This window comes from Syngnathus typhle, linkage group LG13 (assembly GCF_033458585.1).
Source record: "Syngnathus typhle isolate RoL2023-S1 ecotype Sweden linkage group LG13, RoL_Styp_1.0, whole genome shotgun sequence".
Taxonomy (NCBI): domain Eukaryota; kingdom Metazoa; phylum Chordata; class Actinopteri; order Syngnathiformes; family Syngnathidae; genus Syngnathus; species Syngnathus typhle.
Genome location: NC_083750.1, coordinates 4,311,630 through 4,331,108, shown reverse-complemented (window position 1 = coordinate 4,331,108; position 19,479 = coordinate 4,311,630). Strand labels below are relative to the sequence as shown.

At 41.0% G+C, this 19,479-nt stretch overlaps 3 protein-coding genes across 3 annotated transcripts; 2 read left to right on the top strand and 1 right to left on the bottom strand.

The window, feature by feature from the left end:
* Positions 1 to 2,044: 2,044 nt before the first annotated feature.
* ano8a (anoctamin 8a) lies at positions 2,045 to 11,236 on the top strand. The gene is made up of 18 exons (XM_061295684.1): positions 2,045 to 2,198; positions 2,683 to 2,793; positions 3,695 to 3,827; positions 3,988 to 4,126; positions 4,267 to 4,363; positions 4,679 to 4,795; positions 4,876 to 5,003; positions 5,539 to 5,700; positions 5,902 to 6,054; positions 6,245 to 6,371; positions 6,455 to 6,510; positions 6,612 to 6,686; positions 6,773 to 7,270; positions 7,522 to 7,698; positions 7,833 to 8,024; positions 8,127 to 8,258; positions 9,642 to 9,752; positions 10,007 to 11,236. Exons 1-18 carry the CDS (start codon positions 2,045 to 2,047, stop codon positions 10,622 to 10,624), a joined length of 3,180 nt encoding a protein of 1,059 aa, XP_061151668.1. The 3' UTR covers positions 10,625 to 11,236.
* Positions 11,237 to 11,639: 403 nt separating this feature from the next.
* mrpl34 (mitochondrial ribosomal protein L34) lies at positions 11,640 to 12,774 on the bottom strand. The gene is made up of 2 exons (XM_061295222.1): positions 12,647 to 12,774; positions 11,640 to 12,233 (listed from the first exon to the last, which is right to left on the bottom strand). The coding sequence occupies exons 1-2, from the start codon at positions 12,700 to 12,702 to the stop codon at positions 11,927 to 11,929; spliced, it is 363 nt and encodes a 120-aa protein (XP_061151206.1). The 5' UTR covers positions 12,703 to 12,774; the 3' UTR covers positions 11,640 to 11,926.
* An 851-nt stretch (positions 12,775 to 13,625) lies between these two features.
* On the top strand, positions 13,626 to 19,383 carry LOC133165506 (protein ABHD8-like). Its single transcript, XM_061295221.1, has 5 exons — positions 13,626 to 13,890; positions 14,879 to 15,697; positions 16,129 to 16,299; positions 16,469 to 16,685; positions 16,761 to 19,383. Exons 2-5 carry the CDS (start codon positions 14,898 to 14,900, stop codon positions 16,971 to 16,973), a joined length of 1,401 nt encoding a protein of 466 aa, XP_061151205.1. The 5' UTR covers positions 13,626 to 13,890; positions 14,879 to 14,897; the 3' UTR covers positions 16,974 to 19,383.
* The last annotated feature ends 96 nt before the right edge of the window (positions 19,384 to 19,479 follow it).

Sequence of the window (19,479 nt, the reverse complement as noted above, 5' to 3'; positions counted from 1 at the left end):
GACCTTGACCTTTGACTCTTTCAGCGAAAGAATTATGCTGAGGAAAAGACTGACTTGACTACTGCTTTCCGATACTTTACATAATATCCACCAATAGCTTCCTTTTTTTAAGAACAATACCACAGTCTTGGAGTTGGCATGTGATGTTCTCCCCATTACTAGACCCACAAATATTTGGACTCGTTCAGTTTTTCCCCTCTAATTTCTACATTTCTAGACCGATTCATACCGTTCCAACGTTAAACTATTTAGCTAATGCCTACTGATCTTCCGTAACATTCCACAAGTTTTGATTCAGCCAAATAGCCTTCACACACAATTTATCCAGAAATGTATTATTATTATTATTATTATTATTATTATTATTATTATTATTATTATTATTATTATTATTATTATTATTATTATTATTATTATTATTATTATTATTATTATTACTGACACATCAGTTTAAATGATCATAGGCATGTAAAAGAATAAATAAAAAATGAGAGATAACAACAGGCCAGCCAGCCCACCAATAGCAAAAAAAACCACTATGCTTTATTGTTTGTCAAAATTGCTAGTATAATCCGTAAAAACACTGCCTCATTTATTTGTGTCACTGATTATCCTTCGCATTCTAGGAAGCTTTCCCCACAGGCACCGATGTGCAGAAGATTACCGGGCATCTGCATTGTAATGACACGTAATGGAGCTAAAGCCACAGCATGGGATTTAATTTTTGATGCTTCGCCTCAACCCAAGAGACTCACTGGTTACTGCAGAGTCTTTATCATCTTGCGTTTGGTATCAGCCTCAACAGTAATTAGGCCTTGTAAAATGAGCAACTAAATCCGCAAGACCACTTCCTATCTCTAATAGAGTGGCATCCATTGAACACTCGAAACTGTCCATAGGGTGTGAATGTATGTGTGAGTTTTTGTTTTTCTATACATAATTCAGTATACCTTGTGATCGGCTGGCAACCAGTATAGGGTATAACCCGCTTGTCTCTCAAAGTATGCTGGAATAGGCCCCAGTTCACCTGTAAAAACTAAAGAAGACGAAGTGTTATAGAGGGAATGAATGGAACTACACTACTGATTATAAACTGAAAATAATTGCTATTTCTGTCCTCTCCATATTGGCCTTCAGGCTTATTGTGGGGCGCCCTCTAGTGTCCGTTGTGACTCGCTGACATTCAAATCTGCACCTCAAATTGGTGGGGTAGGTACATGTTTTGTAAACCTGAAGGACAGCCAATGTAGACCATAGTACAAATCATAGCATTATTGCAACTATGTGAAAAATTCCATTTTGGACGAACTAGACAATTTTGTCAACTTGATTTACAGACATGACGAATGATTAATTATATTGAAAATGTGCATTACAATAATGCAGATTTTTTCTTTCTACTTTTTTACTCGGGAATGATTTTTTATCATCTGCACAATTTTTGTTTGAACTCAGTATCAAGTTAGAAATGAACAGAACTTTTAAATTCTTCTGATCCTCATTAACTTAGATTTTCAAAGCTGCTGGTGCACTTAAATTTTAAGTTGTGTTAACGTGAAGTATACAACAAACACGCAACCATCTAATTTCACCTAATTTGTCTAAAATGATTGGCTAAAATTAATTTACTTTACCTATTTATTTAAGTAACTTGAATTTTTTTCAGGCCGCACTAAACATTCTCTTCCATTAGATGGCAGGTGTAACAATTATTCGCACCGCTCTATCAATAAAATTGGAACCTGTGTTTATATTGATTTGTTGAAAGGCTTCTGTTTTGCAACAATACTTACATTCACATCATTTGTTTCCAGTCGTGCAAAGGCGGTATTTCCCCTTCTCTGTCGTCACCAGCCAGTCACGATCGGGGCTCCTTAACGTGTCATTTCCATGTTCATTTTTCTCCTGCTCCCCCTCGTCCGGATTGCGAGGATTTTTATTTCGCATGTAATAGTTGGACATTAAATTAACAGTCGTGTGTTTGTGTGGGTTGCGCAATCGTGGTCCAACCACTCCCTCTCTACCTGGATACATGTGAAGCGGGATGCATGCGACGGGCGGCGGAGCGACTGACAGCGATGCCGCAGACAGCCAGCACTGTGCAGCGGAGAGGATGGAGAGGACGCCCGCGGGGGAGCTGCAGCGTCGGAACAACGACCAGCATCAGGGACCCTCTTCAGCAACACGCGGCGTGTTCGGTAAGTGCACAAAATACACACCATTAAAATGACACATTTGTGCTTAAAGTGAAGTGGAGATTAATGGGTCGTGTTGGGGGGGGTAGCAATGTGATGCAGTTGGTGGTACTGAATGGCTCCCAGTGCGTCATGGTGCTTGATAAATCTTAGGAGTCGAGTCCATGCAGTTTCACTGAGGGTGTTGGTGGTTGCACCCAGCACAAAATGAAATAGAAATGGAACGCCTTTTTTTGTCATATAGTACAACAAAATTGGGGCAAGTTTCTGTTTACAAATGAAAAAACAGCTAAAACATTGGAGTGAATATTCGTGGCAAGATGATTATTACATACCTGACACTGGAATAATGTAAATGTTAAAAAAAAAAAAACTGTAACATCGACATACAAATTTGTTTTGATGCTAACGTTTGAAATACATAGCAGTTTTAATGTAAGACTTAGTACAGACAATGCAACTTTTCATCTTTCAATCCCCCTTCTAGATAAATTGTTTGGAAAGAGGCTACTACAGGCCAGACACTACATATTGTCGAGGAAGTCCTGGCTGAAGATGGTTCCCACGGAAAACTGCGACATCCTGATGACATTCCCAGGTACCGTAAAGCATCTCTGTTTTGCAAACAACTTCATAGCACAACACCAAAAAGACTGATCAAATATGAAATACATTTTTTGCATGCTTCCTAGACGGAAGCACGTCACAGTCATTTCACTCAGAACTGTTTTTATTGTAAGAAGTTCTCTTTGAAAATCAAGCTATAGGAGAGAGTCTCCGCCAGACAGTGAGCAGATGTCCTTCTATAACAATGTTGCAAGCTAGCTTGATTTATTCCACCTTGTCTACCACGTCGTGAATAGATTTTACGCATTAGCTCACAACCTTGCATAACGCTCGACATTCAAGATTCAATAGCAACACTGGGATGCAAAACTTGACTCGATGTGGTATTGGTTCACGGTATCAGAGAAGTTTTAAAAGTACAGAAACTGGTATCGGTAGCATTCTCAAAATCTTTTCTGTATTATACCAAATCCATCTAACAGTTATAAATTGCATGTCACCTGCATGCTGTCTGGCTACTTGAATTTCCTAACATAGTCCAAAATAAAACAACTCCATCAATACGGACTGCTCACCTATGTAAAGACAGCCTGTGTATATTTAACGTGCAAACGTATTACATTGATTGAAGACATGATGTGTCAGTCTTTGGAAGAATTGGACGCATAATCAGGAATAGAACAGCAGTAAAAATAAAATGATGCCCTTCTGAAACTAAAGTGCTCAGTAGCGCTAATCATGAGACCACCTTGTACCTTAAATATTAAAGTTACGATGAGCAGTACCATTAAAGTGTACCCCAAAGGAACAAGCAATCTTTTTTTCCTGTCAGTGGTGCAGTCGGAGGTTAGAAAGTCCACTAATGGCTGTCTTATTTATTTCGTTGGTCATATAATACATTCTATTTCTTATAATTTGCTTTGTCTCTCTAGATTCAGTGGATGACCACACTTTGCTGTGGCTCCTGAACCAGATCCGTGTTGGAGTCCCACAAGTCAGTATTCAAGTCCGACAGCATAAACATACGCAGGCTTATGCCTTCTTCATCACCACTACGTTTGAGAAGTAAGACTCTCGCAGGAATGCCGGCTCTATCGTATTATCTCATTAAATGTGGAAACATTCGACAGTTTCTTTTAATGAACTCACTAATTCAAAACAGAAACAGTCTAGCTTGCGCACAGTGCTATTTTCCGGTTTAATCCTGCTGCACTTTTGTCTTCAGTTTACTGCAGGGAGCGGAACAGATGAGCATGCACAAGGCTGTGAAGCCACAGTTTGGTGGCGGGATGCGACGCTTTTCTTGCGAAGAGGACAACATCTATGAAAACATCGAGAGCGAGCTCTGCTTTTTTACTTCCCAGGTTGGATGTCAAAAATGGTGCTCTGATGACAATCTCGGATCGTACTGCTTAATGTCGGATAACAGGATGTCGTATTTCTTTCGCAAAAATTATTCTTTGAAATATGTCAAGTGAGGAAGATGTGTCTCGTTTCCTTTTAGGAGCGTCAGAGCATCATCAAGTATTGGCTAGACAACCTGCGAGCCAAACAGGGAGAAGTGCTTCACAACATTCACTTTCTGGAGGGACAACCCATTAGTATGCTTATTTACATTGGCTTTCACTTCTTCCATCTGGGGATACATTTTGAACAACCTAACTTTATTTTTTTAGTCTGGCAGCCTAATGCGGTGGGGTGTGACCTCTGTGAGTGTCTGGGTGTGAGCTGTGGCTAACAGCAGCTCCTGCTCGAGTGTGCTTGTTGTGGTTTATTGCTCTTAATTAGCTCTCTTTGAGAAGCTACATCAGGGAACACTGTAGAAACTTAAGCCACAATGCAATCATACATTATCATCACTACTGTCCTGTTTTCAAAGGCTGGCATCACGTATGAAATTTGGGTCTGTGGTCTAGTTCCAGAGCTGGTAGCCCGTGGTGTGATCCATCAGATGTTTCCTCTCCACGAGCAGAGGATCCTTAATCAGCTGATGACATCATGGGTCCAGGCTGTTTGTGAAAGGCAGCCTCTGGGTAAGTAACTGGAAATCACCAACAGAAATGTCAGTTGTTTGATATTTGCTGCTGTAAGTACCTTTACCCCCATGATGCAGACGATATCTGCGACTACTTTGGAGTGAAGATCGGCATGTACTTTGCCTGGCTTGGTTTCTACACCAACTCTATGCTTTACCCTGCTGTCATTGGCTTTCTTCTGTGGATACTTGCAGAGGCTGATCAGGTACCTTAAAGAGGAAGTGAACCCCAAGATTGTCTTTACAATAATATGTTTGTTTTGCCCCTACTTGTCTGAACACGATATTCTGATTAACATTGTGTTTGTGCAAAATGAGGTGAGCAACAAAATTCCCCTGTTTTTATCCATCTCAGTCGACTGAAAATGACATGACAGTTGTATCAAGTCGCAACCAATCACGGCTCATCTTGATGTCATTTTCAGTCGACAGGAAGTGGCAAAATGGGCGCCACTGAGATGGATACAAACAGGTAAATTTAATTCATATTCCACAAATGAAACAATAATTCGAACACAGTGTTTCGACTAGTCGGGCTCCACAGAAAATATTATTACAAAGAAAATTTGGGGGTTGACTTCCGCTTTAAAGCATATATCATAGCATGTGGTTGACACAGGGACCTCAGAAATAGAAGGCTTGTTAGGAATGCATGTTTGGGCCATCACGTCTGGGGGCAGCCCCTTCCACAGACCCAATACTGATATTGAAGGACAGTATCTGTGTCTTTGTTTTGTTTAGACCAGCCAAGATATCTGCTGTGTGGTGTTTGCTCTCTTCAATGTTGTGTGGGCAACCTTGTTTTTGGAGCGCTGGAAGAGGCGAGAAGCCGAGTTGGCCTACAGGTGGGGGACCCTTGACACCCCTGCAGAGTCCTTGGAGGAGCCAAGACCGCAGTTCAGGGTAAGCATCACTGTTAAATTCAGGAGAGGTATGATACCTTTGAATGAAGTCTTTTGGGTATTTTAAAAAAGAAAATTATTTACAGCCAATGTAAATGTGAAAAAACGTTTTTAATAAACCATTATGTATTTTTTATTTCCCAATACATTAACATTGGTCATTGTGATGGTATAGTTTGGTTTGTTGTTGTTCTACCCCAAGGGCGTAAAACGCTGTAGTCCCATAACAGGCTGTGAAGAGTTCTACTATCCACCATGGAAGAGGGCAATGTTCAGATGGCTAGTCAGCCTCCCCATCTGCCTCCTTTGTCTCTGTTTTGTCTTCCTCATCATGCTCCTCTGTCTGGAACTGCAGGTTTGGCCCACAGAACACAATAGAAAGCTTGTGTGTCTTTCAATATGTTCCATCCTCGGTTAAACAACACGTTTAAATATACTATACAATTCATCCTGTGCTTTCAAGGAACTGCAGGGATTTGATGTACAAATATAAATGAATAGCCCCTATTAAATAGGTATAATATAGCTACTAACTGGCCTTCCAGGAAGTGGTAATGGAGATTCAGGAACTTCCTGGCATCACAAGATTTATTCCCAAGATCCTACTGGCCATCACTGTAACCATATGTGATGAGGTTTATAAGAAGATTGCCTATTGGCTCAATGACATGGGTAAGCATCACCTTTTTTTTTTTTTCTTTTTTATTTACACACGATTTGCTTTAATGGCTCGATGATTCTGGTTAATTTTCCAGAAAACTATAGACTTCAGAGTGCCTATGACAATAATCTCATCATCAAGATGGTTTTTGTGAGTCACTCCCCCCCCACCCTCATTGACTTTTACAAGTTGTATCACAGTACTCATTTAAGTGTGACTGACTACTTGCGATGTTCTCTGTTGTTGTACAGTTTGAGTTCATCAATTCTTACCTAAGTCTTTTCTACATTGGATTCTACCTCAAGGATATGGAGCGACTAAAGGAGGTGAGACAAGAATAATTATTATTCATTCTTCATTCATTTTTTGCCCATAAAATGGAACATGATTCAAGTTTCCCATTTCTTCACAGATGCTTGCGACACTATTGATTTTCCGTCAGTTCCTCCAGAACATTAAGGAGGTCCTCCAGCCTTACCTCTACGAACAAAACAAGCTGGGTGTCTTCACCCCCAAGGTGCTGTGGGAGCTTCTACAAGCCATCATGCTCAAGTATGGCCGCCTGGCTCTGGGAAAGGCCCAAGCGTCAATGACGGCTTACTCCTTCTTGGGGCGCAGAGGACTCCCGGCCAGCGACAGCACCGGTGTCGACACTCAGCTAAAGACGAGAGGGGATTTGAAAGCTGGATTTAGGCTGACGGAAGAAGAGTGGGATATGAATGACAGTGCGCTGAAGCAACGAAAAGTCAGCTTCACAGAGAAGGTTGACTACCAGGATGTCGCCGCGGAAGGGCAGACGGCAGATGACAACTTCCCAGAGGACAGCCCCACTCTGGTAGAGGACGGAATGGATCCATCTAGCATTTTTGACAGTTGTGATGAGGACAGCGACCTTGAATTGCTGGCTCAGGTGTGCTTGCAGTATTTCATTTCCATTTTGTTTCCAAAACGTAAGATGCTTCTGTTTGGAATTCCCCCAGTTTAATCAAATCAAATACAATTCTTTATGGAGGTTAAAGACCCAAAACCCCTGACACACTCCAAAATGTTTATAACGGACAAAAATCAGGGTTGCAGATATACCTCAAACTATGATCCCAAATTACTAAAATAATGTTTCAAAATCATCTTAGTCCATTTTCTTTTCATTTGCATTGACAGGACAACAAAGAGATTAGCGCCGTATCCTCTTCAAAAGAATCAAATGGTCTCCGTCAGAGAAGAAAGACCATGGATGAGGCCAAAGAGGACAAGAAATCCTGGATGGATCCACCAGAAGAACCCCAAACCGTCACTCTAGCGCAGGCTGAGATTGAAAGCTGTATGCAGACGTATGAGGTGGTTTGCCCAGAAATGAAAATTAAATTAGTCTTCATTAAATCAAATTTGTTTATATTTGAATCACAAAGAGTACAGGTGGACATGCTGTGATATTAATTTCACCTGTCAACCTAACTGTTCTGTTAATGCAGGATACACTTCAGGACTACCAGGAGATGTTCATTCAATTTGGTTACGTGGTGCTTTTCTCCTCTGCGTTTCCTCTGGCGGCCATGTGCGCGCTCATCAACAATATCATCGAAATCCGTAGCGATGCCCTCAAGCTCTGTACGGGCCTGCAGAGGCCGTTTGGCCAAAGGGTGGAGAACATCGGGCAATGGCAGGTCAGTGCGCTCGGACGGCCAAAAAGCCTTCGGGGCTTACTCTTTGTATCGGGGTCTATGATCGCCTGCGGCAAAAAAATGGATTTTTCTCTGAACCCCTAGACTGCAATGGAGGCCATGGGATTGATAGCCATTATTGTTAACTGTTACCTGATTGGTCAGTGTGGTCAGCTGCAGCGTCTTTTCCCCTGGTTGAGTCCTGAGATGACTGTCATCTCCATTGTTTTGCTGGAGGTAAGCGATGCAGTCATACGCACTTAGAAATGTTATTTATCAGAGAAAAGCACGTTTTGTTAAATAAAGACCATTTTAAATCTGATTAATTGATTAATTTAAAGTTTAAATGATGATTAAAATGACTGTTACCGTTTTTTCCCATGTATAATGCGCAAAATTTAACTAATTTATTCGTCCTAAAATCTGGGGTGCACATTATACATGGGTACAAAAAAAAAAATATATATATATATATATATATATATATAATTATTTTTTTTAATCCGGATATGATCCGGAGGCCGCCATTACAGATGTGCTTTCTTCTCTGCTGCTCACTTCAAACACACTCCATACGAACACAATGCTCTCGTATCAGACACTTGCTCAATCACCTGCTCGTTTGCTGTCACAATCTACCCTACACAAATCCGAAACATTTCTTCGCTATCGAGTTTGCTAGCGCATGCGCAGTGATACTGACCGACAGAATAACATCCGGTTGTTCCCAAAGATGATCTTTTTTCTGAAATAATTTTACGTTTACGGACTTAAGTAGGAGTCAAAATTTGGGTGCGTATTATACATGGGTACAGGGTTTTTTCCAGCATTGACATGCCATTTCTAGCGTGCGTATTATACATGGGGGCGCATTATACATGGAAAAAAAACGGTAGTTACCACTGTAATAACATTAAATTAATGACTCAAGTGTCTTGAACAATTATAAGAAAAAAAATGCTTTTCTCCCAAAAAATAAAACTCTTCCAATAACCTCAAACGTTTGTATATCTCAGGCTTTAGTGAACAGATGCTGCTTGAGACTTTTTTTTTTTTTTTTTTTAATATTCATGCAAGCAGGCTGTGATGCATACTGTTTAGTATTCTGGAGTAGTTTACGTCTCGAGTTATACAGTTTGTCTGGGACTGCAAGCATTTGGCTTCTGCCTGAAAACACCTTGAATCAATCTGTCGACTGGAAACTTTTATTAATTATTCTTCTGTGTCAGAGCATGGAGCCTATTCAATCCAATCCAAAACAAGCCGGTTTGGGTTGCTGAATTATGAGATGAGAATTGGTGCGTTTTGTTACAATGTTCCATCAATCTTCTAAATGTCAGAATTTTAATGATGTAAAATTCTTGAGGTAGCTGAGTTCATACATTATATTCATCACGCATCCATCTATCCATTTTATGTAATGCTTGTCCGTCCTCTCTCGGTCCAGGGAGAGCTAAGTGGAGCAATCCCAGTAGTGTGTGTTTGTAACGGTCCACACAAAATCTCACAGGAGTTTTTGTACAAATGTAAATTTTTGTATACAGAATGAAAATCAAAATATGACTTATGGACCTTGATGTGTGATGTGTGCGTGTCCCTCTGTGGTCTGGTGGTTTACAGCACTTTGCCATCCTCCTAAAGTACGTCATCCATGTTGCCATCCCTGATATCCCCGCTTGGGTAGCAGAAGAGATGGCCAAGCTAGAATACCGACGAAGGGAAGCTTTCAAGGTATAGTTGGGATATAACTTGAAAGACCTTCGGCCATCGCAAGGTTTGCGTCTGATGTGAAGTGATGTCATAATTGTGTAGATGTGTCTTTTGGTTTGACAGTATTTTGTAACTACATGTTGAGTGGATGCATTTATCTGATTTTTTTTCCACACATCATGTTTAACATGCTGTCAAGTCATGACAGTTCTGACAAATATAAAAATGTTTTTCTCCTTCACCCCGACCCTCTCCACTTATCACCTCCCAATCAGAGGCATGAACTACAGGCACAGCAACATTTCCAGCAGCAGCTCAGACGTCGCCGCGAGGAGGAGGACCTTCAGCGTCAGGCGGAGGCACGTCAAGAGTGCCATAAGTCAGACGCTCATCACCAGCACCACCATGAAAAAGCGGCGGGCGGAAAACCCAAAAGACCCAGCTCACTGCTCGGAAATAACAATGTGATGAAGCTGAAGCAGATCATTCCCCTTCAGGGTAAGTTCTCCTCCGGCAGCTCCCGCTCCCCTGCTCAGTCACCCACCGGTGGAGAGGCGAAGCTGCCGGGGTTCCTCAAGTTTTTAAAGTCGACAGAGGTGAAAAAAGAACCAGCTACAGCCGCGGGATCACCAGGATCAACGGGGAGCTCTTCGGCGACCTCTAGCGGCCAGGAGCGCAATCAATCTCCAAACAGGACATTCAGTCCGGGTAAGCTGTTCAGTTTCAGCAAGTCGGAGGCAACGGTAGTGTGTGCTAATGGAGCGCAGCCTCCCGGCCAGCCGGACAGTTGCCATGCCAACAAGGCTGACCTCAACTCGACTCATGAGGAATTGCCATCAAATGAGTCTGATAAAGGAGAGGCTGACTTAGAAAGCTCAGGCTCGAAGAATTAATCAGCATTTTGAGTGTAAAAAAAAAAAGAAGAGGACTAGGTAAGGCACCTGCACAGTAGTGACACATGTCAAGTCTGGCCTATGGAAAGTCGTTTAAAGCCATCAAGTCTAGCTGTGACACGATCTCATTTGGATTCATGTCCCAATTTTGACAAGGGAAGTACAAACCCTCCATTTTGTTTTGTTTGTTGCGTGTGGTTAGTTTGTCTAATACCACAAGAGTGCATGAATTCAAGAGCACAAACTCATCTCCGGACATTTGCCTGCGGGGGATTTGTTTTTTGCTAGACAGCAGAATATTTTTTCCCATTAATTACATGTGGAACAAGGCTTAAACGGCTTTTCATACTTGCTGAACACGTATGAGGTCAACAGTTAAATGCACCTTTGCACAAACTATGTTACCAGTTCTTACAGCTTCCGTGTAAATAGATGTACAGTGAATGTGACCCTCTGAATGAAACTATTGCATGGCTCAGTCCCATTCCAGGCTTGGTTCTCCTTTTCAAGCCTGCGTTGAATGCATACAGTGCACGAGTCACCTGTCCATGTGTTCTTTAGCACTTTAAAAAGCCAACATATTCTTCTGCAATAGTCAACATTTTAGTCACTGTGACCATGAAAAGTCTTATATTTTTCTCAAATTTGATTTTTTTTTAAATGAATTATTTTGCTACGTGAATTAGTGAATGTATTCCGAATGCAAATCACTTGAATCAAGTCAAATTAGTATGCATTTAATAAACATCAGAGTAAAACGTGTCTCGATTGATTAGAGTTTGGATATGTTATTAATTTGGATACTGTGTAAATAGCTAGACATTCTGAAATGAGAAATAATTTTTGAAAGTGTCGTTGAAGAATGCTCATTCCTCTGTCTTGTGTTGTTAGTGTATTTCCCAGATCACTTACTCTGTTTTGATTGATAATAAGAGACACACAAGTAATTGTATAATCAATATTCAGACAAAAATCTTTGTCAGTCATTGATTAAAAACGTAAAAGGGCCAAAAAGTAGACTGGTCAACAAATGTTTTATTGATTAATTTTATAGTACATCACGGTAATTTAATCAATCAACGATTCATTCTTGGTGACAGAAAGCACAAATAGTATTTCTCAAGGCAACTGCGACTTGTTTTCTGAAGACCAGTTTCAATCCTCCCACCCGTCGCGTAAGAATGCCCAACCCACAGCGAGTATCGCTTTTCCACACGATACACAAGTTCCTAATGGCTTGCTAGCACCTCCAGGATTTCAGAACCACAAAGACTCCCAAGCCCTGCTTTCCAACACCGACGTTCAGTGCGAGAGTGATTTGCGTCCCTTTAACATTCGCCGCAGGATCACTTCAATTCCTCCTCGTGTGCTGAGCCTCTTGATCCAGCCGTGGGTCCTCTTGCGTTTCAGGTTTTTGGGCTGATACTCATTTCCTCTTTTCCTTGTCCGCACCTGCTGGTATTGCCACGGAAGCTGCCGGAAGACTCCCATGTCCTTGGCTTGGGAAAGAAGCAGTCCACTTGCGGACATCTGCTGATCTGCAGGAGCTCTGGGGACAAGCCAGTTGCTAAACAAACGGAGGTGAGATTTCCCATTCACTGCTGGGATGCTAGAGGAAGAAGAAAATACTATGAACAGTCTATATCATCAACACAATTTTGTCACTTTTGTGTGGAATAAATGCATAGGATTGCACTGGTCAACAGGGAATCAAAGATTTAATCAGATGACTATATATATATGTCCCTTTTGAAGCTTATTTGAAAAACGTCTTTTTTTTCTAGCACATCAACACAAAGAGACACATTTGGCTAACGTTTTAGAATTGCACTGCTGTAAATCTTAATGTTTTATTCCACATTAGTTAGCTTACTTCTCTAAAGCGTTCAACTCCAACTACCTTAGTAAACACGTTGGTTGCACGGTCAACTAGGCAGGCTGCTAGCCTCATACTACGCTTATGCGTCAAATTAAGACGCAAATATCAGTCAATTACAAGAAAGAAAAGGAGTGTATGATTACCTATTTAAATGTGCTATTCGGCGCAACCGGGAAAAAGATGTGAGAATAGTATTCATTTTGATAATATAGCAGAATTTCAGAAGAATGTGGACGTTGAATGTCACGACTCTTCTTCTACGTCCTGGGTATGACGGTGGAAGTGAGTATGCAAGTTAGTAGTACACCAGCGCCATCTGCAGCTCGGAAATGACACTGCATATACAACAACAACTCTTTTGAAACCCTGTTTTCATTTCCATCCTGATTTTCCTGTCAAAATGAATTTAGTTTGCGGGGTTTTTTTTGTCTTCTCAGTACGAGAGCCATGTAAATGAAGTGAGGGAAACATTTTTTGTGCAAATAGATTTTTTGTCATGTTATATTTAATTATATATATAATATATATATATATATATGTGTATGTGTGTAATTATTATTGCATAATAATATAACATGTAATTATTATTTAAGGAAATGTGTTGAGTTGGTACTTCTATTTTTACCAGAGTCTTTGTTGCATGCATCTTTATTTCATCTTAAATATATAAATACTTTGGTCACCTTGTGTAAATTACAGTACTTTACCAGGAGTCTCTTATTTATATGATGATAAAAATTAAGTACAGAAGATAAATACTTTTGGCACCCATCAGTACTTCTGCTTGTTAGTATAAGGCTAACAAAACCTACTGCACTGTTTCCATACTGTAATGTATACTGATGAGACATTGAATAATATCTGGGATTTGTCAGGTGTTCATTTATCAAATAAACAAAGCACAAGGCTCATGGTAGCTTTTGCTTAGTCCTCGAGTCCTTTGCTTGTGACCTGCAGCCAAGCGCAAGGAGGGCTGCACTGCTTTTGCCAAGCCTTAGCAACAAGAACCAACACGCTTCTATTGGCCACAACTAAGCGCTTGGCTCGCTCCTATTGGCTCATTTTGCTGCCTGTCAGGAGTAAAGCCGGCCCTGCGCAGAGAGAGGCAACGGGGCTGGGTGGTACTTCTGCCTTGGTGCGCAATGACTGATGCTGAGCGAAGGGAAAGGAAAAAAAACATTGCATTTCTTTCCAGATGTGCATTTGATCACAATCCAAACTGGGCATTTTTATTCATGCACGCTCTGTCGTCCTAAAACATGTGATAGTCTTCATACAATGCTGATGCAAGGGGTTTTGCTTTTTTGCAGCATCAAATACATGGTTTTGTCGGCCCTCGGCGGTCATCTGGTTGACTTCCAAGCACCTTCATCAATCTGAGCAGAAGGTAAGAACACACAACATAATATATTTTAACGTGCAGTAAATATAATGCGGTCTAATGGTCTTCTGTGCAATAAAAGTCATCTGCAACAATATGGTGGCGCAAAAAAATAGCTGTTGTCATTTAGAAAACAATACGGCCTGGACGTTGTTAGATGGAATTTTTTCGTTGAATCTTAGAATGCAAGTCCTATCATGCAAAGTCCAGTTATGAAATTGCCTGCGTTGATTGTATGCGGCGTGGAGGTGTTGTTGTTGTTGAGTCATCATAGCCATGCACATTTAACGCGGTTGTTGCAAGATTATCACTGGCACCAGCAAGAAGTAGGTTAGCGTTACGCATTACTGAAAGTGCGCACATTTTGTGCCAAACTGCGCCATGCGGCAACATGTGTATCAATGTACGCTGGAGTAATAATAATCATGACAATAAAGAGCAGTACACGGTGAATCAGCTGTCAGACGGATCAACCTAAATATTATGCAGTGCAGACAGCACATCGTCTGTTTTTTTGGAGGGTTGATGAATTGGAATTGGAACAGCATTTTGCTGTCTGCACACACGCACACACACGCGCACACACACTTACATATTCATACATGTGACATTGGAGTCAACTGTTGGGACGTTGAGTTGATCTTCGTCTTGAGTGACTCAGAGTCAGTTGTCACTTGTTATGCATTTATTTTGTTACCGCCTGTTTAAAAAAATAAATAAAAATAAAAATAAGATGGAAGCGCACTAGTAGCTGCTCTTAATCCTTTTCTAACTAGCAAACGATCCCAAATGTTATTTAATGATCCCAAATTTCAGTTTCCGGCTAAAATGTTTTTTATTCCACCCCTACTCGGACATATGTGTTAAGATGAAGATGTAATAACCATAGTTAGTGAATACTCAATTTAAGTATCACAAATGCCATTGTTATCATGTCAATTAACTGTATTTATTTCTGTTTCCATTCTACATTTTTGACACAAATCATGTACAGTTTGTTGCAGGAAGTCACCATGCTGACCACCATCACAGAAGGAATACTTTGCTGCCTAACTGGGAAGGCCGCCCGTCTAGTTTTACCATTAGAGTCGACGGAGCCCTCCGATGGTTTCGAGTTCGTGGAGGTGAAACCCGGACGAGTCCTGCGAGTGCGTCACATCGTCCCCGAGCGTCAGACGGTCATCAGCAACGATTACGCCGCGGCCCGGGAGCAGAAAGACGCTGTTCATGACGAGCCTAAAAATGACACTAACAGCGGTGTCCACTGCAAGAGGAAGATCACAGTGTATCGCAACGGCCAGCTGGTGATTGAGAATCTTGGCGATGTTTTGCACTCTGAGATCCTTCAGTGCCAGGATGGTGATCTGGAGCCGTGTAGTACTGTCGAAGTGGAGCTGGCTGACTATAAAGACTTGGCCTCGTCTCCGGACCCCAACCCTGTCCCCCCTCCTGTTCCTCCACCTCCCGGTGAGCAAAAGCCCGCCCCACCTCCCCGCCGCCGACGCAGGAAGCCTAAGCGCACCGTGCTGATCGACTCCAAGAGAGTGATCTCCAGTTGCAAGGGGACGCACTCGGACGTAGCGTTGTTCTTTGTGCACGGTGTCGGAGGCTCGTTAGACATTTGGAGCAGCCAATTGGACTTTTTCTCTCGGCTGGGCTATGAGATCATTGCGCCGGACTTGGCGGGGCACGGGGCCAGCACGGCCCCACAGATTGCAGCAGCGTACACTTTTTACGCTCTGGCGGAGGATCTACGCGCCATCTTCAAGAGATACGCTCGTAAACGCAACATTCTCATTGGCCATTCTTATGGGTAAGTGCTTAGACCATATCCAGCCAATCTACTCCTCAAAACTCATTCACTGCCAGCCCAGTAAAAATCGATTTTAGATTTTCATATCCATCAATGGTTAACAAAATAGTAAATACTCACAAAATAAAAAAAAAACAGGGTTCACAAATTGTAACATTGATTATTTGAAAATGTACTGTATTTACAGAATAAAAATGTTGCATGGAATAATATATCTTTATCCTAATCACCATGATAAATCATTAACATAATAAGTCTCGACAAAAAAATAATTGCCAAGTATGACATGATACTGATATCAATATTGAGCAGGATAAAATTCTGATGACCGATTAATCGGCTAATCTTTCCAAATGTTGTCTGACCCTCATTTAGCTTTGTTTCAAACCACATGATTTTAGTGGGTAACATCTTCATGCTATGTTTTACAGAGTGTCGTTCTGCACATTCCTGGCCCACGAATATCCTGACCTGGTCCACAAGGTGGTTATGATCAATGGAGGCGGTCCCACAGCCTTGGAGCCCAGCCTCTGTTCCATCTTCCAACTTCCTTCGTGTGTCCTCCACTGTCTGTCCCCTTGCTTGGCCTGGAGTTTCCTCAAGTAAGTTCATCTGCACCAACATTAGACAAGATTAAAAAATGGGGATGTGGGAGAGTTCAATTTGACTTCTTAGGCTTTGAAACATACAGTATAGCTTCTGCAAGTGGGGTGTTCATAATTGCCCAGTCATCAAGTCTAATTTTATTACTTATTTATTTTCAAATTGAAGAGCTGGATTTGCCCATCAGGGTGCCAAAGAAAAGCAGCTTTTGAAGCAGGGCAACGCCTTCAATGTGTCTCCATTTGTACTGCGTGCCATGATGAGCGGCCAATACTGGCCCGAGGGCGATGAGGTTTACCATGCTGAGCTCACAGTGCCCATCCTTCTGGTTCATGGCATGTGTGACAAGTTTGTGCCCATGGATGAAGACCAACGAATGGCAGAGGTAAATGGTCCCCCGGTAACACTGATTAAAAAAAGAAACGTGTGCATTTGGATTCATGGTGTTTCCCTTTTTTAGATCCTCCTATTTGCCTTTTTGAAAGTCATCGAGGAAGGAAGTCACATGGTGATGATGGAGTGTCCCGACACTGTCAACACACTCCTTCACGAGTTCTTTCTATGGGAGCCCGACATGTCCAAAAAAGACAGCGGCAAGACAGACATGGAGAAGTGTGTCGCATTCAGTGACTCTCTCCGCATGCCGAGAATCAGCAAGTCCAATGACAAATAACCAATAAGGATTCCGGCGGGTTCTTGTCGAGGAATTATTAAGTAGATGGCCTTTTTGTGGCTGTTGTCAAAATGTTCTTCAGGCTGCTTCCGGGCTGAGAGCTGTTACATACAAGGCCAAGGCTCGAGGAAGAGGGCGGCCGCTGGTGCTTGAAGATAAAGCTGGAATACTGGCACGTTGCCAAGCAGAGAACAAAGATGAGAGAAACTGATGCAAATATAAAGTCATTGTGCATTTTTTTTTTACTCATACCTATTTTTGTGCACACGACTGGAGGTCAAAAGCACTGTTACAAGTTACGACGAGTGTGTCGTGTTTCTCGGAAACAACTGCGACGTGCAAAAGTCATGAAATGTGCGGATTTCCTTGCCTGCGTCTTTTATATTGCGTCAAATGCTGCAAGATTATACACTAAAAATTGACTCAAGCTCTCATGTCTGTTTGTCCAGTGGAAATTCCTGGACGGACATTTACGGGACATGTTACAAATTATGCAACGTTAACTTATAGTACAGAACTATCCAGACATATATTGCAACTCAGATATTATAGATTGGAAAATATTTTGAGCTGTTGCTGCTTAAATTACATATTGTCGCTGTCGTGTGGAAACCTATGGCTACATTTGCTCCATTCCTCATTTTTATCATCAATTGATACTATTGCAAAGGCCCTATATGGGTCTATTATTCTTACAAGTTAAAAAATAGTATGCTCTCTTTAACGATACAATTTCTAATAACTCAAAGAAATATGCAGTTTTATTCCAAAAGAAACGACGGTTTTACGATGATTCCGCCCGACAACGACAACCCAAAGGGTATGTTTGTATGTTATTTACCACACGGTTGCATGGATATTTAAAAAGAATCTACAAAACATGCTGTAGATATATATATATAAAATAAGAACACATTAATTCCCTCAGTAAATAAAATTATTGAGGCGCTGCATTTGTGCAGAGCTAGGATTTTTGTCTTACCCAATGCTTTTTGCTTCAATCAAATTGTGTTACAGTGTATCTGTAAATAGACAGTGATGCCTTGGGAGACATTTTTTTTTCTCCAGACAAAAGCCTTTGTTGGGATGGTTAAATTCAACTCACTTATTTGGCAGACAGTAAACAAGTCTTCAAAAAAGAGGCTTGTTATTTGCCACTTGTAGTTGAAGTTTATCGTCAAATCTAAAAGAAAACAAAGAAAATCGTGCACATAGATTTTTGTGTATTTAACAGTCACATGAATCTGCTAGCTTACACATAATGGGACATGCCATAAATGGGCTAACGAAAAGCATCTATGTAAAAATATAAATGGCACTTAAGAGAGTCAAAGGAGTGTCCTCGTGATTGTAGTATACTGCCCCTGGTGGCCAAATCACATCCACCAGAAGGAGCTGCAATAATTTAGGGAAGGGGCACAAACTAATTCTTTACAATCGGTTCAATTAGGTTATCACTGTATGATTTTAGAAAGTGAAATGGGAGACGTAGCTATTTTCCTTATTAAGAAACACATTACATGATTTGGAATACGAGCAGTCACAAAACAAAAGGAACTCGTCTGTCAAGGCACCACTGTACATTACAATTTATTCTGAAATGTCACAAACAGCCGTCGTCCAACGTAATAATTTGTTATCGTAATAACCGCTTCAAAATCTTTTGTGTGGGTGTTTTTTTTTTTTTTTTTGCGGACTATTGCAAACTCTCCAGTCCGCCCAGAAGAAAGAATGATCTCAGTCGTTTTTGCTCACTCAAAGACATTCATTCATGAGTGTTGACTTGTCTCATAGTGGGACAGTAAAGTAAGAGTTCAAGTACAGAAAACCTTTATGATTGATCTCTGTCGGCAGTGGGCTATCATGGAAGGTGCTTTTGAAACTGGTTGTACAGTGCTTCAAATCAAATGAGTTAACCAAAACAAATCTTGCTTCTCGCACAATGCTGCTCTGTTATACAGTACAGTATATGCATTTGGACAGAGAGAGGACGCTACAAGAACAGTTTTATGCAACTAAATCAAAGTGGAAATGAGAGCAACTCAAATTGTTGCCTCTACATATTATTTAATATTTATGGATTTACCCCAAAATCAACAATGCTACCAACGTAATGTTATGTGCTATGTGTCTATTTTGATGTGAAAGGTCAGTAAAAGTGTATGGAGTTACAGGGTGCACATGTACTTCCTTCTCTGCTACAAGTGTGCATACTTATTGTTAGTGATTCAGTGCTATATCTTCTTGTGATTAACAAAAATGTATTAATGTGATTATTGAATTTATTCATGGGAATCAAAAGATATGCACTGCTTGAATGTGGATGCATATAACAACAATCCACACCTTTGGAGTCACACTGTATGAATGTGCCTTTTCCTGGCAGGAAATAAAACTGATCTTCACAGTCTTGGGTGTTTCTGTTACATTGCTTTACTATAAGAATTTGTTAAGTACAGTTAGTTCTCATTTTTAAAAGCGTTATCGTTAATGTTATTTCGTTAAT

What these genes read in the sequence shown, in the direction of transcription:
- ano8a (XM_061295684.1), top strand. Translation starts at nt 2,045, where the DNA reads ATGCATGCGACGGGCGGCGGAGCGACTGACAGCGATGCCGCAGACAGC. An exon ending in TCTGCTTTTTTACTTCCCAG is followed by an intron (nt 4,127 to 4,266) that starts GTTGGATGTCAA and finishes GTTTCCTTTTAG; the next exon opens with GAGCGTCAGAGCATCATCAA. An exon ending in AGCCAAGACCGCAGTTCAGG is followed by an intron (nt 5,701 to 5,901) that starts GTAAGCATCACT and finishes TTCTACCCCAAG; the next exon opens with GGCGTAAAACGCTGTAGTCC.
- mrpl34 (XM_061295222.1), bottom strand. Translation starts at nt 12,702, where the DNA reads ATGAATACTATTCTCACATCTTTTTCCCGGTTGCGCCGAATAGCACAT. An exon ending in CGAATAGCACATTTAAATAG is followed by an intron (nt 12,234 to 12,646) that starts GTAATCATACAC and finishes TTCTTCCTCTAG; the next exon opens with CATCCCAGCAGTGAATGGGA.
- LOC133165506 (XM_061295221.1), top strand. Translation starts at nt 14,898, where the DNA reads ATGCTGACCACCATCACAGAAGGAATACTTTGCTGCCTAACTGGGAAG. An exon ending in CTCATTGGCCATTCTTATGG is followed by an intron (nt 15,698 to 16,128) that starts GTAAGTGCTTAG and finishes TATGTTTTACAG; the next exon opens with AGTGTCGTTCTGCACATTCC. An exon ending in AAGACCAACGAATGGCAGAG is followed by an intron (nt 16,686 to 16,760) that starts GTAAATGGTCCC and finishes TCCCTTTTTTAG; the next exon opens with ATCCTCCTATTTGCCTTTTT.